The 21,360-nt window shown below is 32.1% G+C and overlaps 3 protein-coding genes across 7 annotated transcripts; all 3 read right to left on the minus strand.

Moving 5' to 3' along the window:
• Positions 1–1,061: 1,061 nt before the first annotated feature.
• On the minus strand, positions 1,062–6,884 carry LOC140666607 (xylosyl- and glucuronyltransferase LARGE1). 3 transcript variants are annotated; one of them, XM_072893972.1, is made up of 13 exons: positions 6,594–6,884; positions 4,809–4,942; positions 4,576–4,720; positions 4,377–4,507; positions 4,120–4,303; positions 3,201–3,745; positions 2,981–3,130; positions 2,587–2,889; positions 2,069–2,265; positions 1,850–1,991; positions 1,550–1,680; positions 1,368–1,460; positions 1,062–1,231 (listed from the first exon to the last, which is right to left on the minus strand). In XM_072893972.1, the coding sequence occupies exons 3-13, from the start codon at positions 4,652–4,654 to the stop codon at positions 1,126–1,128; spliced, it is 2,061 nt and encodes a 686-aa protein (XP_072750073.1). In that variant the 5' UTR covers positions 4,655–4,720; positions 4,809–4,942; positions 6,594–6,884; the 3' UTR covers positions 1,062–1,125. The 3 variants fall into 3 exon arrangements, with proteins under 3 accessions (XP_072750073.1, XP_072750079.1, XP_072750062.1); XM_072893978.1 differs by lacking the exon at positions 4,809–4,942 and having other exon boundaries at positions 6,584–6,884; XM_072893961.1 differs by lacking the exon at positions 4,809–4,942 and having other exon boundaries at positions 6,594–6,883.
• A 596-nt stretch (positions 6,885–7,480) lies between these two features.
• On the minus strand, positions 7,481–16,285 carry Mesh (sushi domain containing 2 mesh). Of its 2 annotated transcripts, XM_072887637.1 has the most exons (15): positions 15,811–16,285; positions 15,001–15,242; positions 14,560–14,747; positions 14,116–14,431; positions 13,190–13,358; positions 12,856–13,113; positions 12,535–12,731; positions 12,318–12,463; positions 11,962–12,243; positions 11,293–11,762; positions 10,876–11,150; positions 10,306–10,732; positions 9,973–10,155; positions 7,709–7,859; positions 7,481–7,617 (listed from the first exon to the last, which is right to left on the minus strand). In XM_072887637.1, the coding sequence occupies exons 1-15, from the start codon at positions 16,226–16,228 to the stop codon at positions 7,524–7,526; spliced, it is 3,816 nt and encodes a 1,271-aa protein (XP_072743738.1). In that variant the 5' UTR covers positions 16,229–16,285; the 3' UTR covers positions 7,481–7,523. The 2 variants fall into 2 exon arrangements, with proteins under 2 accessions (XP_072743738.1, XP_072743729.1); XM_072887628.1 differs by lacking the exons at positions 7,481–7,617; positions 7,709–7,859 and adding an exon at positions 8,336–9,344.
• Positions 16,286–16,549: 264 nt separating this feature from the next.
• Positions 16,550–20,922, minus strand: Pop2 (CCR4-NOT transcription complex subunit Pop2). Of its 2 annotated transcripts, XM_072887651.1 has the most exons (7): positions 20,764–20,922; positions 20,266–20,351; positions 19,357–19,542; positions 19,102–19,261; positions 18,007–18,283; positions 17,780–17,920; positions 16,550–17,649 (listed from the first exon to the last, which is right to left on the minus strand). In XM_072887651.1, exons 2-7 carry the CDS (start codon positions 20,279–20,281, stop codon positions 17,521–17,523), a joined length of 909 nt encoding a protein of 302 aa, XP_072743752.1. In that variant the 5' UTR covers positions 20,282–20,351; positions 20,764–20,922; the 3' UTR covers positions 16,550–17,520. The 2 variants fall into 2 exon arrangements, with proteins under 2 accessions (XP_072743752.1, XP_072743761.1); XM_072887660.1 differs by lacking the exons at positions 20,266–20,351; positions 20,764–20,922 and adding an exon at positions 19,819–20,123.
• Between the last annotated feature and the right edge of the window lie 438 nt (positions 20,923–21,360).

The raw sequence follows: 21,360 nt of genomic DNA on the forward strand, positions 1-21,360 counted from the left end.
TAAAGTTTGCGAAATGCAAATTACATTTTCAATATATGTATGTGTGTACAATAATTTTGTTAAGACATGTTGAACTATAATATCACATAAGAATTGTATTTGACTGGCTCATACTCAACGAGTATGTACATTTCTCTAGAAATCATGAATCAAAAGGCAAAATAACATTTCATTAACACAATTTATATATTTCGTATCTCGCATAACAAGAGTTATGTACGATTGTGAGGGAGATAAAAGATATAGGAGGTTTGAAAAAAATTTCTATCAAGATAAGAGTTACAATGATAATGTGAATGTAAATGATTTATATTTGCGTGTCATGTTGTAGATAATAATCTCTCTGAAATGTAACATACATACATCCGCATTTCTGTCAGATTCTACATGGGTTAGAAGTATCGACGATCGCGCGCAAAAAAGAAAACTTCACGATTGTTAACGGAATATTTTTACCGTTATTTTTATTAATATTCTTACTATTTGTATTATTATTATTATTATCATTATTACTTTCTTATTATTACTACTTTTTTAAAATCACTATGTTTTTTAGATATGGCTGCGATTATTATATTTGCGCTATTATGCAATTACTAACGTCGCTATTTTATTGTCGTCATTACTGTAATTATTTTTGAAGAAGATACCTTGCCTTCTAATGAACGTTTCAATTTACAGTGGTTCAGTATAAAATTTCGGCCGAGTATGATTTGTATGTACAATGTATTAACATACTGTGGCGCTGTAAATATTATACATATTTTATAAATGAAATATTTAGTGTGATTGTAATATATATTACAATAATGTACTAAAAGCACCACTCTGTACACTCCACTAAATATATGGATTAAATTTTAATAAATACTTCCCAATCCCAAATAATCTGATATATTTTTTCTTTCACTTGCCATTTATTAAACCCTTTTAATTGTTGTTAATTTTGTGATTAATAAATAAATGAGAGCGAGGTAGTTTATTTAAAAAAATGTATATTTTTGTTAAGAAAATAATTACATACTTATATTTTTTATATTGGATAAAAATATAATATATTTTTATCTCTTATCATTTCGTTATATATAAAATAAAAAAAAAAACATTAAAATTTTAAAATATCTCTTAAACTTTCTCTTCTTTGGTTTCTTTCTTTAATTTCGATAATGCAGTCTGGCCATATTTCGCTATCAATTCTTCGACAAATTTATCCTTCAGTTTTTTAAGACATCTGTAACATAAAATAAAAATCCGATGGATCGTTGAATAAAAAATAGATATCTAGCTGCTTTATTTTAATACAATTTTATCCAATTTTTAAGATGTATATATATATATATATATATATATATATATATATGTATTACCTTCGATAAACAAGATCTGTTCTAAATTTACCAATGTCCAAGCTGGGGGCATGAGGCCGATGGATAATAAAGGTGTCGTGTAAAACTATATACCTATAATTTGCAATTTAAATTATCCGTTACATTATCAATTGTCTGATGCATATTATATTATTTAAATGAACAAAATTATTACGGCTTACTTATAATTTAATGCCGTTAAATGGGTTATATAGGATACTTTATTCCAGCCGAATCCGACGAATCTTGTGTCATATCGCGGAGCGGATTTCGAAACTACTATGTAAGGTTCGAAATCCGGCTCCCATAAAACCTACAACAATGCATTCATTATAAATTCATATTTTTCTTATTTTACATGCATACGTTTATTACATATGTATATCTTTATTAGTGTATTTAATAATATATAAAAAGAACATTCCCCAGAATCCAGTATCACCGATAAACATCTTTCCCAATTATATGGATCTCATACGCACTTCGTAAGGTTCCAAGCTATTGCGCCAAAAGCTGTAATTTGTTGGAGCGTGTCCTTGTGTCCAGACATGATATCGAAATGTGATTATGACACCACGTTTGAGAAATTTTAGCAGTTCTTCTTTATTAGAGGGGAACGTAAATCTATAAGAGAAAAGAAGAAAGGCGCGGCTTGCATTTATGAAACAATCTATTTCGACATTACGACAATGAAAAATTACCTATATCGCTCAGTCTCAAATGCTGGCACGATAAGAGCTATTTTATCCGATTCATTGATATTTAATCGATTTATATTGCTCATGAGATTCTCATACAGTCCAAATTGCGGTAAAAAGTCGACATCGAGTTGAAAAATGAACGGGGTCGATACGTACGATATCGCAGTATTCCTTAAGTAATTAATAGGGTATAATTCCTGGTCGAAAAGTAATAATTTCACAAATGTAAAAGAGAATTTTTATTGGAATATGTTGTAATAAATAATTAAATTTTCTCTTAGCATCATCTATAGACTTAATATTCATGCGATAAATCATGTTACATTTAATACTAATAATGAATGTAGCTTTATATAAAGTGTTGTTTTAATTTTTAGTGAATTATATTTTTTAAAAATAATTAAATTTACTTTAACATCACTGGAAAAAATCATATCAATTTTACTGTGCGTTTTAACAATAAATTCATTTATTTTTAGCTCTTTTAAAATTAAAAAGTCGTGCACTGCACAACGCACCCCGTCTTTGTACACGACGTGATAGGCGATGTTCCTTCTTGTTCGTAAGTCTGTCGAACTTCGCACAAAGTTCAGGAAATACTGAACCTCCGCATCAGTCAGATAAAGCGCGACGCTTATAGTTCCCGGCCAGTGTTTTGCCAACGTTTCCAAAAGCGGTATCCTTTCGACGCTACATTGTGTGACTAAAGCAACATCTGTCGACGAGTACACGTTGTATTCGTATTCCAGTAAAAAGGGATACGTGCGATATAAAATAGCAGCACCTTTCTCGAATTCTCGACAGGGGCTTGATTCGTTGTACTAAAATGTACGTGGGCGATAAAAATTGTGCAGTCGCAATAAAAAAATTAAATTTATAAAAATATCAAGATATTTTAGACTCTCAACTTACTGGAAGTACACTCTCGTGCTTATCACAGCCGAATAAGCGTTTTCGCAACAGATTACCATCCATCTCGAGAAAGATGCGATGCAGTTTTCGAAATTCATTAACGTGCTTATTATGAACATTTTGTTTTCGCGGAGAATTCCAATGAAGAATCTAAAAAATAAACGATATATTCGGTCAAGTAGATCGATGGAACGAAGAAGTTATTGGTGGAGAAACGTACGTTTATACGATTGGTATCGCGATAACACGTGTCACTTATCGTGTGATCGCTCAATTGTATATTCCAGGTACACTCTATCTGATGTACGATATTTGGTTGCTCGTTGATCACGGCGTTTATCACGTCTTGATCGGCTAGGCTAGTCTCTGGAATATATCCTAACACGCGCTTGGTAACACTCTGCCATAAGCTCCCAAATTTTCTGTCGCGCAGTCGCCGCAGATGCATCAGCATGACACCGGTATTAAATCCTCGACCTAAAGCGGGCCACGGCCGTTGACCGTACGACAACGCCTTTACGTACCAATTGCTCTGATTTTCGATCAAGCCTATGGTCTGAACGGCTGAGAAGCTCTCGAACATTTTCCACAGTGTGTACACGTCGCTCATGACGGTCACGTCAGTATCCAACACGAGTACTTTGTCCTCTCGCATCACATCCGGTAGTATCAACTTCAAGAGACCATAAACCCCGGAATAATGTGTGTTGGGTATCCACGAGACCTTTGGCATCCATATCTCGGCTCCATAGAACGTGACATTCACTAAAATAATCGCGTCAAGAACGATCAAACGAAGAAAGAGAGAAACATTCGCGTGATTTCGCTCGCATAGTAAAAGAAACACGCATCTATGAAAACTTATGTCTTAAAGAACGTAAACTCTTCAAAAATTTCGCTTTTAATCAAACTTTTCGTATATAATCTGTATGCTGAAAATTTAACAGATTTGATTAAATAAATTTTACATTTACATGAAAAAAAAGTATCTTTTGTTCATGTTTTTATATATTCCGCCTTCTTTTTCTCTCTCTCTCTCTCTCTGTGTCACGCACAGACATGGATAAAAATTAGGTTTCTCTAGTTTCATATATGTACGTCACAAAGAGGTGAGCGTTTTGCCGTAAAAGCGTACAAACCATGCGGCAAATCCCACGTTTGGAACACAGTTGAAAGTGTTCTCCTCGCAATTTCGTCGACGAGCAAATGAAAATGTAACGGATTCGTACGATAAAACAGAATAGATTTCACCACAGTTACAAGAGCAAATGTTGAATTGTAACCGGCGCACACCATAGCTAAGTGAATCGTGTCGCATTTCACCTTGAAAATATAGAATATCAATTCGTCGAGATGCTGGTGAATGCTAATAGAAATAAAGTTTACACAAACATACCTCGAAATTATTTATCAATTGCGATCCTTCGAGAGAGTGATATTCTTCCCGCAAATTCGATCTCTCTACTTCTACCGACAATGACCGCCACTTTCCTCCAATGTTCGACTTTCCTATCTCCGCAGAGGGAACTACAAACAATGTCCTAATATTCTCAATGCTAAAGAGAGATCGATAATAACGCCACACACAATTTTACCGTTTAATAACAGGTACAAATAAAAGACAACAGATGGTATTAAAATGCTGAGAAGACATCCTAGCCATGATCGAGCCATTGTAATATGTCGTACATGTTTCCCAATTCGCGATATGGTGTCTTAATAAATTTGACTAAATGCACACTGAAATATATAAAAGAAAGGAAAATTAATTCAAGACTCCTGCGTTTTCTCCGTAGAAATGTCTTAAAATTCTCATGCAATTCTATACCTATTATAACTAATAGAGGAAAAATATTTTCTTTCATGCTTGAGAAAGAAAGTCTTGTATCTAATTTCATTTAATTATAGATAATTTCAAAGATGCACTAAGTGATTAAATAAAACATTCGAGCAACAGTAAGTCTGCAAGAACAATGCATTTAGGTATTGTCAATACACACAGGTTGGTAGTATTTAATAATATTAGGATATATATATATATATATATATATATATATATATATATATATATATATTGTGTGTATATAAAATACAGAGAGCAAAAAATTGCAATAAATATATACAACTTGGTTCATCTGATTCGTTGATATCTGCTGATGAAAGTCAATAGATCACGTTTAACCTGCGAGTTTATGAATGCGTTATATCCAATTTCCTCGCGTTATGTAGATAGCATTATGAATGCGACACAATCATAATGCATGCAAATTAGTATCGTAAATGAAAACGTTATATTCCTTGCGTAGGGAAATTCCGAATAATTATATTGCAAGTGCGAAATTCATGCATCAGCATTCGGCACATGTTAACAAGCAGATGTTAATTGTAAATAGCAGCGATAAATAAACAAAGCTTAATATATTAATTCTCTATTGCCCGAATGTAACTTTCAAGTCAGCGGTTTTAATTTCGTTTTCTGTTTATGTATTTCTTTGTTTAATCGCGTAACTTTAAACTTACAATATAGAAACCATTTCCACTTCCATGCTTCGTATCATGAAAATGTATATACATATCACGTATATAAATATCAAATATTTATACGAGATATATATTTTTTGTTTTATTTAACTTATTTTTCTTTTATATTTATTTATCTCTTTCGAAGTCTAAAAATAATTTTGGACAATGAGAGATAAATTATAGATTTATTTTGAGAGAAATAGAAAAATTTATTAGTGTTTATGTAAGTGTGAGAGTAGATATTCTCCAAATCATAATATTGCATATATAATTGAGATTATTCAAATTAAGATAATTAAAAAAAACTTGAAATTAATTTTAAACTTAAAACAAGATTTAGTAAGAAAAATGTATACAGAATAAGTTTGTCCTATTTCTTTTGGAATATTTAAATAATTTGAAATAACGACCTATTGGTTGCTGCTAATCGCGTACATATAAGTGACCCAGTTTATATTCTTAAACATCGCAGTGATGTACTTATACGTTCGCATATTTAATGGCGCAAAAAATATCAGAAATTTTAGTTTCTCTCATAAGCTGACTTTGAATACTATTCACATTGCAGTTTTTGCGATAATAAAATTTTTTATAAAATGCACAGATTAATTTGGTGATTTTATCCATTAAAACATTTTAGATTTGAATATTTTTATATTTAAATAACGCAGTCTTAAAATGTTGCTCTCAAAATATTATAAATGTTTACAAAATGTTATTTAAAATAGTAAAATGAGAATAATTTTACTCATAAAACATGCATTAAACACATTGATGAAGTGTATATTTGGTATTATATATTCCATTTATTTCAATAAAAAAAAAAAAAAATATTAAACTCATAAAAATAATCTGTTTCGTTTTTAATAAAAATACAGCGCATTATAAAAGATGTTAAAAGAATAAAAATTTAGTGATGAAAATCTTGATCAAATGATTCAAATGTTTTTAACGAAACTTAGAAAATAAAATAAACATTTACTACAGCCGGTGTTTTTTACTGCTGCTCGTTAAACTGCTGCTAATACAGAGTTCTAAAGCAGAGCTCCCACGGTGATACGAGGGTAATAATGTGATTACCAGTACGTACCAGCGCCGGCTCAATTATCGTCTCTCGTTCTGTCATCCGGCAGTACCCGTCCCCGGATAAGCGAAAGTACAGGTCGCAATTTCTAATATATATGATGTTAATACGTTTGCGAATGTCGTCGTGTTCTTCGAGCATTCGACGCTGCCGACGTGGTCCACTATTATTGTCGCCAGAAACGATGTAAATTGCCACAATTAGTCGTTAAGAACGACAACATGCACACTCCTACGGATAAAAAGTATATAACGTAGGTACTTCGATCAGCTGAACGATGTACATCACAAATGCAACTACCGCCGCGTGACCGAAATTCTCACACTGTTATCAAATATCGTGCCGTCGGCAATGTCGTGCCGGCGTCCTTGTCGCAAGATGGCGGGCACATCTCTGTCACGTGTGGCGCACGTGATAGCCAGTGACAGCTGATTATCGCGCGCGCGACCACGTGCATCGCATATTATATACAGAGACCATAAACGTAGAGTTATGTCGAGAACATCAATATAAACTTACTGACGGTATCACGTTTCACGAGGAACGCTTATCTTCGAGGATAAATCCGTAAATCAGTTTTTAATAATCTTTTCTAAGAGGTTTCATGCAACAGAAATATAGTTCATCTCGTTTCATAAGTTTTCCACATAAAAAATTTTCCACATTTATTTTTATATTTGATATATTTAGTATAGCTCGAAAAATATAATATTTTTTCTCTTATAATTGTGTTACGTATTGTTGATATATAAAACTCTTTGAAGTCTTTTTATATGCCGCTTATTATCTACTCCTTCGTAAAAATATATAATTAAATAAATTTAAGAATGAAATGTGTGTGTGATATTGGATAGTGGTAAATTATGAGTAAATAATGCAAAATGATACGAATAACAAATACAAAAATTTTATATTCCTAAAATTTTAATATAAAATCTAATTGATCTCCGTAGCTTTACTCGGACCCCCGTAAGGAATGGATTCCTCCTCGCCAATCTTTCGCAATCGTTGTAGTTCCGCTTGCCGTGTTCTAAAATTCAATTATATTATATAATAATGTATTAGAATTGTAGTCGCGTGTATAAAATTTCTATCTCATAATTGATAATAACGCGAATTACCTCGCTAGGATTTCGTCTTGTTCCCGTTCGTTTTTACGGCTCTTGAGAATTCGGTATCCAACGCAAATGATCACCAACAAAATAGGAATCACACAAGCGAATATTATGCCAGTTGTAATGCCTGCCTCGCGAGAGCTGTATTCTTGCTGACCTAAATAATTGGGGGTAATAAAAAATTACTATTTAAATAAAAACAACTTATGGTTTAAATGTATCATATTAACAGCAGGCGAAAGTTTGCAAAGTTTAAGGTAAATTATTTCGAAATATGCAAGAAAAATTTCTACTATAATAAATTCTATTCCGCCCAATTTGACGTACGTGAACGGATTTTGTGACAACGTAATTAAGATATTTAAGGATATTTAATTTAGAAGAGGAAAAAAGGAGTTGTTGACAGGAAAAATTCACAATAACTCTGGTGGAAATTTCCATTCCATTCTAATGCTATTAATTATACTGTTACATCATAATGATGTGTATCGTTTCCGTTATTATAAACATTCTGCACATGCATGTGGAATAGAAATTTCCCATTATATATTTTTTTAATTGATGTATCATATATAAAAGTTTATTAAAATAAATTTTTACAGTACGTAAATATAAATATATGGTATATAATTAAATTGCAGGAAATGTAATTGTTACAACTAAATAAACCGGCCATGACAATTAAACATTAGATATTATTGCATTTAATCGTCGCTTATTTAATATTTTTGAAACGTATTAATTACCATTATATCAATAAATGATATTATATCTGTGTATTCTAAATACAATTAATACTGCAACTATATATATTTCTATTCCACAGCAAGAACAGTAGTATTCTTATTATTTATACGAACACTGATGCCGAACGATACAGAAATACAATAAAATTATATTTAGATTATATCGTTCGAAATTTAAAAATATATAGCTTATCTACAGCTAATTGTTAAATTTTGATCGATGCAAAGTTGATTGATACTGACAATGAATCTACATATAATCGATATTAATTTGACATATGCAAAATGTATGTTATTTGAAATCAAGATGTATATTGTTATGATCACATGATATACGCATACGTATTGCATTCAAATGCATGTAACGATGTAACTTAACTATAAGTAATTTTACTAGAATATATCTCGTTTCTATTACAATATTATTGAAACAAACGTCATTTAAACGTCACTCTCTTTAGCGGGACTATTCGTTTTTCTAATCGAATCCGCGCCCGAATCTGATCCCGTGGGTGAAATAGATTCCTTTAGATCAAAGTCTTTATCCTCGAAGTCAATGTACGGTCTATTGGGTAAAGGTTCGTGTGTACGGTATACTTTGTCATAACTACGGCGCTTCCTAGTGCCGCTATTAGTTTCAATTGTGCTAGTGTCGCTAATTGGAGTAATAGCCCTATCGTCGTATGACTTTAACGGCGCGGTCTGCTTCAATACGGATTCGTTGTCGATACCAGACTCGCGTTCAGAATAGCGCCATGATTTTGTGGAACCTCCTCGCATCTGATTCCTTCTTATATAAAGAAAACCACCAGCGATGCATGCCACGATAGGAATTAATACGATGCTAATAATGCCCATTACGGTCCACGCTGTACGCTGAACGTACTCGATGCGACCTATATTTATATAATAAGCTTCAATCGCGTATGATGTACATGTATGGAAAAGCACATTAATTTAACGATCGATGGAAGAAGCAAAAAAGCAAAATAAGCTCCAACAAAAATAAACGAAGTACAAAAAGGGGTTAAAGGAGCAGGTAAACGGTAATTTTAAAAATGAAAGAACTTAAAAAACTAATGCATTTGTAGTATTTTAAGTTCATACTTTCATTTTAAAGATTTCCGTTCTTTTTTGCTCCTTCAACCTCATTTTACACCTCGTTAAAAAAATATTATTAAACTGGACGACAAATATTAGAGAGATAAGAGAAGAAAAGAAGAGAGAGACACAAAAAGTATATTAAATTATTTAACATCACTCAACTCTCAGCAATTCTATAAACTCGCTTTGCAAAAATAGACTTTCGCTGAGAATATAAGCTTGGACTCAATTTAACTCTTAAAACAAATTGTTGGAACTTGCTCCGTTTCGAATTATAAACGGTCCGCTAAATGCGCTACCGTTTAATACACTTCCTCTACATATTGTATTTTATTCCATTCCTTGTTCTCGTTTAGGATCGTTAAGCAGGTGAGATTACATTGGAAAATTAATGCATTTAATAAGCATAAGTATACTCACGAAGACATTCCGTGTACCCGTACTCCGGAGTGTTCCATCGGCCTTCCGGTGTGCATACCCGACGCTGATCACCGACAAGTGTGAAATCCTGATTACATTCGAAACTCACTTTCGTCCCCGGGATAAACAGGAAATTGCTTTTACGTCCGAACCGTGGTGTTTCCAGTACACCGCAGGATACAACTTCAAAATTATATGATTAATAAATTAGGTTTTTTTTAAATGTGTGTGTGTGTGTGTGTGTGTGTATATATATACATATAATATGTGTTTGAGAACAATTAGATTTATATAAATTATTTATAAAAAACATATTGCCGTGCATTTACTTACTTTCTTTTTTATTTAATGCACTGATTTGAGTGTAAGTATCGTAATAATTCCTGGTAAAGTGCGCTAAGTCCCGATTTAATGTCATAACGTAATCGTACTGACATTGATACGAATCCCCACATAAATCGATTGCACGATTTATGTCGTATGTTCTATTTATAGGAAGTATTTCTGTCGGGTATTTTCGATATTCCGGCACGAACGTCCGATTAGCATAATAACTCGCTGTTCTACCAAATTCCCTGTGGAACAAAGCCGCTCCCAATAATTTGCTCTCTTTATCTTCTAGCATCCAATGTAGCGCGAAATCTTTATGAATAGTCTCCGAGTGATTCACGCTATTAATAGGGACTTGATATCCTAACGGGCTTATCAAATCATCTGTGCTATCAAAATTCCAAATCCCGAACAATCCTTTGGTTTTATTCTAAAATTGATAAATAATATCCTCTAGCATGTATTATCATTTAATATTGACATTTTGTATATACATATATTAATTATGATTTTATGAAACATATTTTTTTTTTATTTTATAGAACTTATTTTTTATAAATGAGCATCCTTTACCAGATACGTCCACGGTAGATACATTCGAGCGGACAAGAAACCCTCGTTCTCGATGACTTCTACGCCAGCACCGGTGTCGAACATGATAATGACTTCGCTTTGATTCAGAATATATGTGGGAGTATAAACAACAACCCCGGGGAAATGTTGGAATTTTAAGGATGACCTGTCAAAATATATTCTTTGGCCGTCCGCAAAAACATCGAGTCGATATCTCCATTGTGCATGTGTAGGTCTCAAACGAACTTCGATGGTGGCAGAGTTATTTCCTCTAGCTATACATAATATGTGATTATAATTATATCTACCTTTGATATAGTAATATTACATATAAAAACTTGAGAATATAATTTAAGTCCGAAAATTAAATAAAATAAATTAAAATTAAAAAATTCATATAAAGCAGTAGAAACTTACTTGCTATTGATGTAAGATGTGTCGCCATCACTGATCCGTAAGCGTTGGCGGGCATTTGTTCAAATCTACCTTGTACATCGAGTTTGTCTCTAAGATCGTTTACTCGTAACAAAACGAATTCACCTTTACCATTGAAAGTATACTCCACACCGTCAAAGGTAACAAAGTGGGGATCACCGAATACCGTCGCTACTCCCGGTGATTGATAGGCAATGCAATCCTGCGACGGTCTTCTCTCGAATCGGAATGTCTCACAACCGACTGCCTGTTCCTCTTGCCAGAGACAACATGTATACATGGGTACCACGTCGTGATACCAGTGCGAAAGAGTTGGTACCTTGTTAGCCTCGTTCCATGGGAAGTAGCCTAAATTATGCGATCGATGCGGTCGCGAACCCCATTGCTGATCGTAAGTCAGCATCAGAAAACCATTTTTATCGTAACAGCATTGTTGTTCCGACCCGTCCAAACTGAAATAATACAAATACATAAATACATAATTTTATACCGTAGTAAAGATGGGAATGTAATTTCAGAATTATTTTGAGCATTTAATTATACAGACAGTGATTTATTATAAATTACAAATAAGACAACATTTTTTTTCAGTTACTATGTACAAAGGATAGATAAAAATGATCTTCAAAGTATAAAAAATAAATTATTTACTTGGGTGCGCCTGTCCTCACGCAGTGAGACGCATAGTGATTATAATAGCAATCTATATTCGAATCCTTGTCGCAGTTGTAATCCGGAAGGTAGCGGCCTTTATCGTACAGAGCGTGCTCCAGAATGCAAGGACAAAGTGCTACCTCAGCGGCAAAGTTCTTAAGATATCGGTCGTTCATAATCCATTTATCACAGAGTTTCTGAGACCATTTTGATCCGTATTGTCGTTCCCATTGAGGAGAAAAATACCAACCGAGTGGAATTGGCCTGCTCCACAAGCTCCTGTATAAAATTAAAATTGTTTAAATACTATTTACATACGAGCCATCAGAAGCTTTTTGTCGGATAAAACCTACGGTGTTATCGAGAGTCCAGAAAACAAGTGCGGTTCGGTCAGATTGATCTGTATGAAGCCAAAAATCATGTTGCTATGATATGGATTGTACGCGTCTCGGTATTTGGCTGGTTTTATGATGTAACTACCAGTATTGGTATGCGATCTCTAAAATATAAATATTACAACGTAATTTATCGCTGTTTCTTATCTTTTCTACTCTCGCTACTTATACAAACCTCCAAAGTTGTTATAAATTCAAATTCGGGTCTCGTCTTGGTTTCTCTGTATCCCCACAACGAGATTTGCACTCCCGCTCCTAGACTGGTCGTCAAATTATACGCGTTCCATGTGATTTTGATTTCTGCAGGATCTTTCATGTGAACGGCCTCTTTGTCATTGAAAAAGATCCTCTCTATCGCCGTAGCTGGAGTTTCTGCACAAGTAAAAATTTTACGTGATTTTTGTTGCGAATAATAAAAATAATTAATTTTAATTGTAATATAAGTAAAAAAAATAAGTGTAATGAAGAATAAAAATGAAATCAAGGGATATCTTACCAACAAAATATTTTCCTTTCCAATCGTAAGTTCCACTGTCGATGGCAATGTAGAAACGTATGTAGCCTTCGTATTTTAAGAACGGTTGTACGCAAATTGCACGATTTTTGTCTATTACTGTGCCCATAACAACTTCGTTCTCGAAACGACACTTAATCTTTTGGGATTCATTGAAGCAAGGTCCTGTGATGTTGACAACGGTACCGCCCAACATGTTTCCACTTTCCGGAGCGAAAACCAGCGGTAAGTGTGCTCCGGCTGTGTATCATTATTTTTTCATTAAAAGAATTGTATTTCATTTATTTGTTTAATATTTCTTAAAGATAGATCTTACCAATGTCTTTATTACAAGTACCCAACATTATTTTCTCGTCTATCCTGAAAATATGTCGACCTGGAAAACCGTTCCCCCATCCTCTGCTCGTTAAATCGCGAATTGTAGTCGCCTGAGAGTAAGGCTTATATTCATAACTCTGAGTACCGTTCCCAGCATTGAAGCCCACCTAAAAAGCGTATGAAACGATGTTTTGCATAAATTTTCTATATATAAAATAGACTCTCTATCTGTCTGTATGTTCCCTATAAATTCCTAAACCTTTTGACCGATCTGGATCAAATTTTGCATAATTATTTTCTAGAACCTGCAGAAAATATAGGCTACCATAAAATTTGGACACTCTACTTCCTTCTTCTAATTTCATCCCCTTGACGTTATGATAATTTAAGAAAGTTTTTCCCATGGTCAATTGTGTATTAACTATTTATTGTCTGCTCCAAAGTGAGCACGCTAAAACATTTATAGATTTTCGTTCCAGAGGGAAAAACCAAAAATATTTATGTGTTCCAAAACAGTAAAATAATAAATTAGCCATGTTACAATAACACATGCATGCACTTAGCATATCAAAACAAAGTGATATATAAATAATTTTGTAAATTATATTTACAAATTATATTACTGTAAATTAATTTCAATGTTATGGTTCGATTTTAACATTTCCACAAATGCTTATGAAACATATAAGAAGCCCGGGCAATGCCGGATAGTTTAAGTTAGTAACTTTTATATTATGAATTTTATTCTTTCGATGCGCGAGATATTATATTGTTTTTTGTTAAAACATATCTTATGCAAAAAATGTATATTTATTTTTATTTATAATTATATGAAACTTAATTAAAATGTTACACTACATTTATTTATAGAAATATAATTCTTATTTATTACTGCAGGCAAAGAAATATTTTGCGATTACTTACGAATGCAGGAACTCCGTTTTCGCCTTGTGTCGTATCGCCACCTGCCTCCGTGTGACTGGTCCATTGTATATTCAAATAATTAAATATAGCATAAGTAAATACTTCATCGGTAGCCAAAACCAATTGAAACGTGTTAGTTCTATGAAGAGACTGGCCGATTCCACCAGCAAAGGACATGTTTTTCCAGGTTGCTATTATTGCGTGTTTAGGCACAAAAGAATCAGCACCGACAATTCCCTCGCGAATGTCCCACATGAGACGCTCTCGCATCTCTATGCCAAACTGATCAGTTCTTCCTTGCAAATCTCTCTCGAGTCTGATAAAAATTTGTAAGATTTCTATAAGTTTCTTTCATCTTCGAAATTAAAAAAAATTTCTTTTTGCAAGATTGTAAAAATGCTTTGAACGTTACGCTAAATTTTATATATATGTACATGCGCATACCTAAAATACACTCCCGGTTTCCTCTGATCGAGATCGGTATTTCTTAATCTACCTATACGACATTTACTGAAGAAGATGCCAATGAAACTGGGATCATTTTTCCTAGGCCAATCTTTAATCGGAAAAACGAGAGGGTACGTAAAATACTCTGGTGGATCGCTAAATTCCAGGTATCCGTTCACAGTTAACTGTAATTAAAATATTATATAACATTTCTTTTAATTGGTTTCAACAATAAGATTTTTATTTATAGACTTTAAACTATTGAAATATTCAGATACTATAAAAATATTAAAATAATGATTTTTTTTTTAATTTCTCAAATTTAACATAAATATATAAAAAGGAATTTATTGGTAACTTTTGATAAACTATAAAGTAATTGTATTTATACTGTAAAAATTATACAAGTAAATAACAAAATAATAAATGGGATCTTACTCTTGTATAATTGAATCTGTAGCCAAAAAAAGGCAATTGAAAATTCAAATTTTTGTGGATTTGTAGCGTTGTCGCCTGCAAAGGCGTTTGGTAATCCCCTAAATCATCATCGCCACCTTTATCAAAATACCAATACATGAACTGTGAACGAATTTCTTTTAATCTGATATCTGTTAATTTGTAGAAAGACGGATTGTCCTCTGGACGTGGCGCGTACCTCTCAGCCTCGGGTAAGTTTGAATCTACAAGCGTAGTGCAATGTGCAGGATCAAACAAAGATTGATCAAAATAATGTTATTAAAGTAATTATAAAGTCAATTAAATAATACTTTTGTATTTGGATAATATTTTATAGTTTTTCCCAAAGAAAAAAGAATTTTTAACAATATATGTGTACATATAAAACAAATAGACGTTCTTTATTATAATAAATCCAAAATACACAACATTTTGCAATCGATATTTGATCACATTAAAATATTTAATTCAGTCTTCAAATGTGAGTTTATAATCTATCAAAATGGTTCGTCTCATCCAATGAATCATCTTTGATTCATGTTAAAGTGAGTAACTGATAAACACTGATCCATGATAAGCTACGATATAGATTGTCTCGTACGTAAAGTAAAAAACTTTAATATGTGAGATTTGTGCGTCGAATTAAATTATGTTTTTAAGTTATGAAAACCGTATTTTCAGAAAAATGCACGTATTAAAAAATTGATGCAAGCGAACTCCGTACTCATTATCGCTCACTCATATTACTTATTGCGAAACAATGGGCACACCCATTGATAACGAATTACTTACCGTATCTTACATATTTTCCATTCTTCTCGTCTGCCATTTTACCAGAAATTTGAACAAAGGGCGGTTCCTTCTCTTTCTCGGTCTCGCCTTTTGCTGCAAAAACATTTTTATTAATTTCCGGTAAAATTTGAGTTGGACTTTTTCCGTCATCTTCTTTCTCAATTGGAGTTAAATTCTTCTCCTCTTCAGCGAGATCTTCAATTTCCAAGGGAGTTTCCACCTCCTTCTCAGGCGGAAGCGACTCTTCTATAGAAATCCCTGTCGTTTCGTGTGATTCCAATCCGAAGAACTTCTCAAACGTATTATTTTGCGCAATAATACCATTTGCCATTATTGAAAAAAGACAAATGAAAAAAACGATCCATTTCGATAATATAAAAATGCAATCGAGTTTTCTCCACGACGCTCGAGGTCGCATTTTCGTGAAGCGATGAGAACGATACGAACTAATTAGTACGCACCACGAAACTGAACGAAGATTCAAGTAACACGCGATAACGGTACTCTGATATCATCGGCTCTAGTCTGATAACGTACATTTATCTCCTTATTACAGGTAGATAGATAGGCAACACAGCACATTGGACGAGATCTTCGTGTGTTCTACTTACTTAAAAAAAGGGCGTATATATGCGTATATATACATTTACGAAAAGTGGATTCGAAGTGCATTTTGTCGATAAACCGAATGACTGAATTGTTTACGGTCTTGTTGTCGCAAATACATTAAAAATCGACATTTTAGAGACAAATTATTTATTCGGTTTCTGCAACTGTCCGATATTTACAAAGCAGATTATTTTTAGTACGATATTGGTTCGAAAATGTACCAAAGTCTTTCTTTCTTTCTTGCGGACGCGACAGATTTTACAATAAAACAGTGCAGTATATATAGCAAATATTATATATAAAGGATACCTCGTCTTTAATTATATTACTAACTTTTTACACGAATGCACTTACGCCAGAACATTCGTTTATACGTATAATAAAAATGTATGACTCTTATATCAATATCTATTTTATATATATATGGTTTAACTTAAAAACGCGGGAAAAAACGGCGCATATTTCCATCACGGTTTTCTAAAATGTATACGATTTTCATACTTAAAATGTATCACGCTACAAATGCATCATAGAATAAATATATATATATATATATATATATATATATATATATATATATATATGTATGTGTCAACGGTAATAGATACGTTTATACATAATGTAGCATGTACATTGCGTTTGGCTTGAGTATGCGATGTTAGGTGGTTTTGTATGTGTCATTCCAGTATCTAGATATGTATACTGCAGGATGTTAAAAGTGGAGGAAATTATGGAATTTTTGTACTGTAATGGTATCTTATATATCAATATTGTCCAAATGTTTACAAAAAAAATTATATTACATTTTTTTTTTATTTTTGCTGTTCGGTGTTGTAAATATTTTCGGATTGATGGTATGTATCACAGAAGGAATCTATAAAAGAGTCACAGACTTATATTGAAATAAAAAAAATTAAAAAAGAAAAGATTCATAGATCTGAAAGAGACATGTCTAAATCGACTTTTGTGTGAAACCTACAGCAATGATGTCCATATAATATTGCGGATATGAACGCTTGATCATTAAGTGAAAAGTTTTTTTTGTAACATTTTATTTGTAATGAAATAATCTCTCTGTTACGATTGATTCTTTCTTTAACATTACGATGTCGAGGCATTATCTCCATTACTGTCCATGTATCCACTGGATCCATTCATGACAAATGACGTTCCCAAGCCGTATAAGTGTCCACAATACTTTGCATCATCAATATTATCTTCGAAAAACATCTGAAATAAAAATCAAGAAAATCAATCCTGTATAAATATAAATACGTTTCCGTTTTCGTGAATGTAGCGACACTATAAATGTCTTTACGTGAATAATTATCTGACAATTATATCTATTAAATTAAATTACCTCTCGCATTTTAAAAAAGACCATTCCAGTAAGAAGAGAATCAGATCCGGCTTGATGTTGAGGACCTACTCTTTGAATTTCCAGCTGTTCTGCTACTTCTTGTAAACCACCTTTCAAGTTCTTGCATGATTTCATTAAGTACTGTGTACAAAAAACATATTATAAAATATCTTATATATCTTATATATTTTTAATTTTATTTATTCTTTTTTAAAAATTCTATTTACTTTTACATCATATATAGTTGGAAAGTATATCCTCAGCAGCTCGAAAAATTCACTTTCCTCCTGTGGTAATTTTTGATCTGTGAGGAGTTTCAATAAATAACCAAAGTCGTAGCCAGAATGAAAGGATAGCCATTTTATGTCATCAACAAGAACAATTCCTGATGTCATTAATAGTTCAGCGAATTCTAAAGGATCAATGCCTTCCTCTTCATGTTTCTTGAACTGTATACCACTATTTTGTAGCATATCTATACTATCCTGTGCATACATGTCTTCACTAGTAACAACAAAATGCACATATCTTGTTATCAAAAAATTGTTTAAAAAAAAGTTAAAAACAGTTAAAAAAAGCTTTGAATATATAATTATTTTCAAATGTCAAATTGTTATAGAAGGAAACTCATTAATGGTGAGATAATATTTGTGGATTTTGTGAACTATTATATAGTGTGCATGTCATTTTTATGATCTGCTTAGATTTAGATCATCACCCCATGTTAGAGCCAGTTAGAGCATTTGATTTTCTGGTTGGCACTCCAAATAATTGACTTAATTATCACAACTTGACACATTACATTATAAGACTGGATAATTCCAGTATTGTTAACAAATATACAAGATAGAAAAAAATCTTTTTCATATTTATACATATAAAAAAAATATTTAACGTAGAGATAAATGATCGTATCCGAACAATATGATCACGTCTAAATTTAAATGCCTTCGCAAACTGGAGAAAATGCCTCTCTCCGATCACGAAAACATCTTAAAATCATTAAAATTTTGTTAATCTAATATTTCAAATTAAAGTTTTAACAAAAAAAAGTATAAGTAAATGACATGTTTTGATAATTAACGTTTGTCTAAAGTTATGATTTTTATACTCGTTAATAGCAATTTTTAGAAATACTGTTTGCTAAGAGTGTCTTGTATTATGTAATATGATTGTCAATTGTTAATAAATCTATCCACATTTTTAATGCTCATTAGGTGTTTCTAAATCTATCGTTATATTTTATAATTCCTTTAAAATCTTTAAACAATGCATTTACAGAATGTATGAACAAACATTATTGTTGATACATATAAACTTACTGTAAGTTGAATTTAAAATTGAACTGCCATGTTGTGTAGCTACCACCTGGCGTATTCCCTGATTCATCAAGGAATGTGAGACCAAGTTGAATTATTCGCAAAAGATCTACATTGCAACGTAGGAGCTGATATTGATAATCAGCATTAGTTCTGAATTCACCTGTACAAAACAAAAATTTATAACATATTATATATATATAATATATAATATTTACAGAAATAATAGCAAAACTCTCCAAAAGTGTGTATTCTTACCAATAGGCCTAGCTACAACGCCAGGAAATTCTGTATCCATTGCAATGTATTGATATTGCTGCACAACTTGACGAATTGTGCGAAATTCCTCTTCCAGATTGTGTCCCCATACATCTCTAATACCACATTCTTCATTACTGGGCATAGTTCCTCCTCCCTTCTGCTGCCCTATTGGGTTGGTCCCACCTAAACATTTACAATCAAATAACATTCAAAGAAAGAGATGTACAAAATTACAAAGATATTCATCAATGTTTATCTTAATGCGTACAATTCAATTAATTTATAAAATATTAGCTTAATATTTGGCAAAATTATGTACAATGTAGACTCTTTTTTAATTTTTATGAACTATTGTCATAATTTAAATACCAGGAACATATGAAAGTGAGAGATTTTTAATAAACAAAGTCTTATAATTTATAGAAATAAATTCATATATGCAGAGTTATAAATACATACATTGAAAAAAGGTTTCTTTATTTGTAATAAAGTTACATGGTTTTTAATTGATTGTTATCTTGTCAATCTTCAAAACATTTTGAGCTGCACCTTCTAGTAGATGTGCATCTTTTTCAATATGTATTATCACATCATTATGAACTTCTACAAAAGACTTCCTTTATTGCAAGTATTTTTATCCTTGAAGCCTGCTTTTAATTTACTCTGCTTCTTTATTCCTGTAATATGTATGTCCTTTACTTCTTAACTGGACACATGTGCATATTTCACTTTCATTGTTCCTGATTCAGTGTCAATATATATGACTTTCAATCTATAGAATACTATTATAGTATATATAAATATCATATATTATTTCTATTGTGCATAAGTTTTCATGTCTATAGAATATTGTTAAATTTTGTATATAATTCAAACAGTAACACATTTTATATACATCTTACACACCGGTAGCTGAAGGCATATTCCTGCATTCACCGAGGCTGTTCTTATTTCCAAATTTCCACTGTCACGGCCTTTCCTTCTTCATATCACTGTAAATTCACAGATAATAAATAGCTGTTTATATGTTGTTTGCAAATGTTATTGACTGTTAAAAACTTTATAAATGCATTCTATACATATTATATAAGAATGATATTTCATAAAATTAACAGTTTTGTATAATAAGCTCTCAGTCAGTATTGCAAGTAGGTAGGTTATGGATGATGAGTAAACAATAACAGTTCATCACTGTAGATATTACGTATGGATGAAATGCAGATTGATGTGAGCACGTAATAAATAAATAAAGGAGTAAAACTACTATGAAACACAGCAGTCTATAATAGAATTACACATTGTTTGTTAAGGTTTGATAAATTTATTGGGAAGTCAGGTTATGTGGCTTAGGCAGATAAAACGTCGTTTAAGATTCATGACGAGGTAACGTACGACAAATTGTACCTTTCAGTATGATATTTCTGGTCAGCAGGGTCTAAGTGTGATTTAATCGAGGCGACACTTTCGAAGCCACAATCTTGTTGTGTCAAATCATGAACAGTTTAAACGACTTCTCCTCTCCTGCTCGCGAACTCAACTTTGTACAGTCATAGAGAAGTCGGACAATAAGAGCCGCCATCCTGGCCTTTTTTCATAAAATACTTCATGGGTAAAGGAGAGCGTCGCCGGAAGTCGCCATTTCGAGACAAGCACATGATAGCGGTAATTTCAAAAATAAAAATGACGACATTAAACTAACAGTCTATTATATATAATCTATTATAATAATTTATGTATAATTTATTCATATTGTCTATTTTTATTAACATATAAAAGTTTAAAAGTTTTAGGAAAATAAATTAAATAAATAAATTAAATTTTAACATTGCTGTATATATGTATATATGTGTGTATACATATTCATGTATATACTTCTCTTAAAACTTTTTTTATAGAGACTTCAATTCAAGGAAGAGAGATTCTTAAATAGCTGCGTTTTTTTTATCTGTAAAAATACACATACAATATACTATAATAAAAATTCGTTATTGAAACGCGACC

The sequence above is a fragment of the Anoplolepis gracilipes genome, chromosome 1, assembly GCF_047496725.1.
Source record: "Anoplolepis gracilipes chromosome 1, ASM4749672v1, whole genome shotgun sequence".
NCBI classification, from domain to species: domain Eukaryota; kingdom Metazoa; phylum Arthropoda; class Insecta; order Hymenoptera; family Formicidae; genus Anoplolepis; species Anoplolepis gracilipes.

Bases quoted from the DNA above. Each gene is read 5' to 3' on its own strand.
- LOC140666607 (XM_072893972.1), bottom strand. From the start codon at position 4,654: ATGGCTCGATCATGGCTAGGATGTCTTCTCAGCATTTTAATACCATCT. The intron at 4,508-4,575 runs GTAAAATTGTGT...CATTGTTTGTAG, and splicing joins TTTGTACCTGTTATTAAACG to TTCCCTCTGCGGAGATAGGA. The intron at 2,266-2,586 runs GTGCGTTGTGCA...CTTTTCGACCAG, and splicing joins ACGTCGTGTACAAAGACGGG to GAATTATACCCTATTAATTA.
- Mesh (XM_072887628.1), bottom strand. From the start codon at position 16,228: ATGCGACCTCGAGCGTCGTGGAGAAAACTCGATTGCATTTTTATATTA. The intron at 13,359-14,115 runs GTAAGTAATCGC...TACGCTTTTTAG, and splicing joins AAAACGGAGTTCCTGCATTC to GTGGGCTTCAATGCTGGGAA. The intron at 11,151-11,292 runs GTAAGTTTCTAC...TATTATGTATAG, and splicing joins ACATCTTACATCAATAGCAA to CTAGAGGAAATAACTCTGCC.
- Pop2 (XM_072887651.1), bottom strand. The intron at 18,284-19,101 runs GTAAGTTTATAT...TGTTGTTACTAG, and splicing joins AATTTTAAATTCAACTTACA to TGAAGACATGTATGCACAGG. The intron at 17,921-18,006 runs GTAAATAGAATT...TTTTGTACACAG, and splicing joins CAACTATATATGATGTAAAA to TACTTAATGAAATCATGCAA.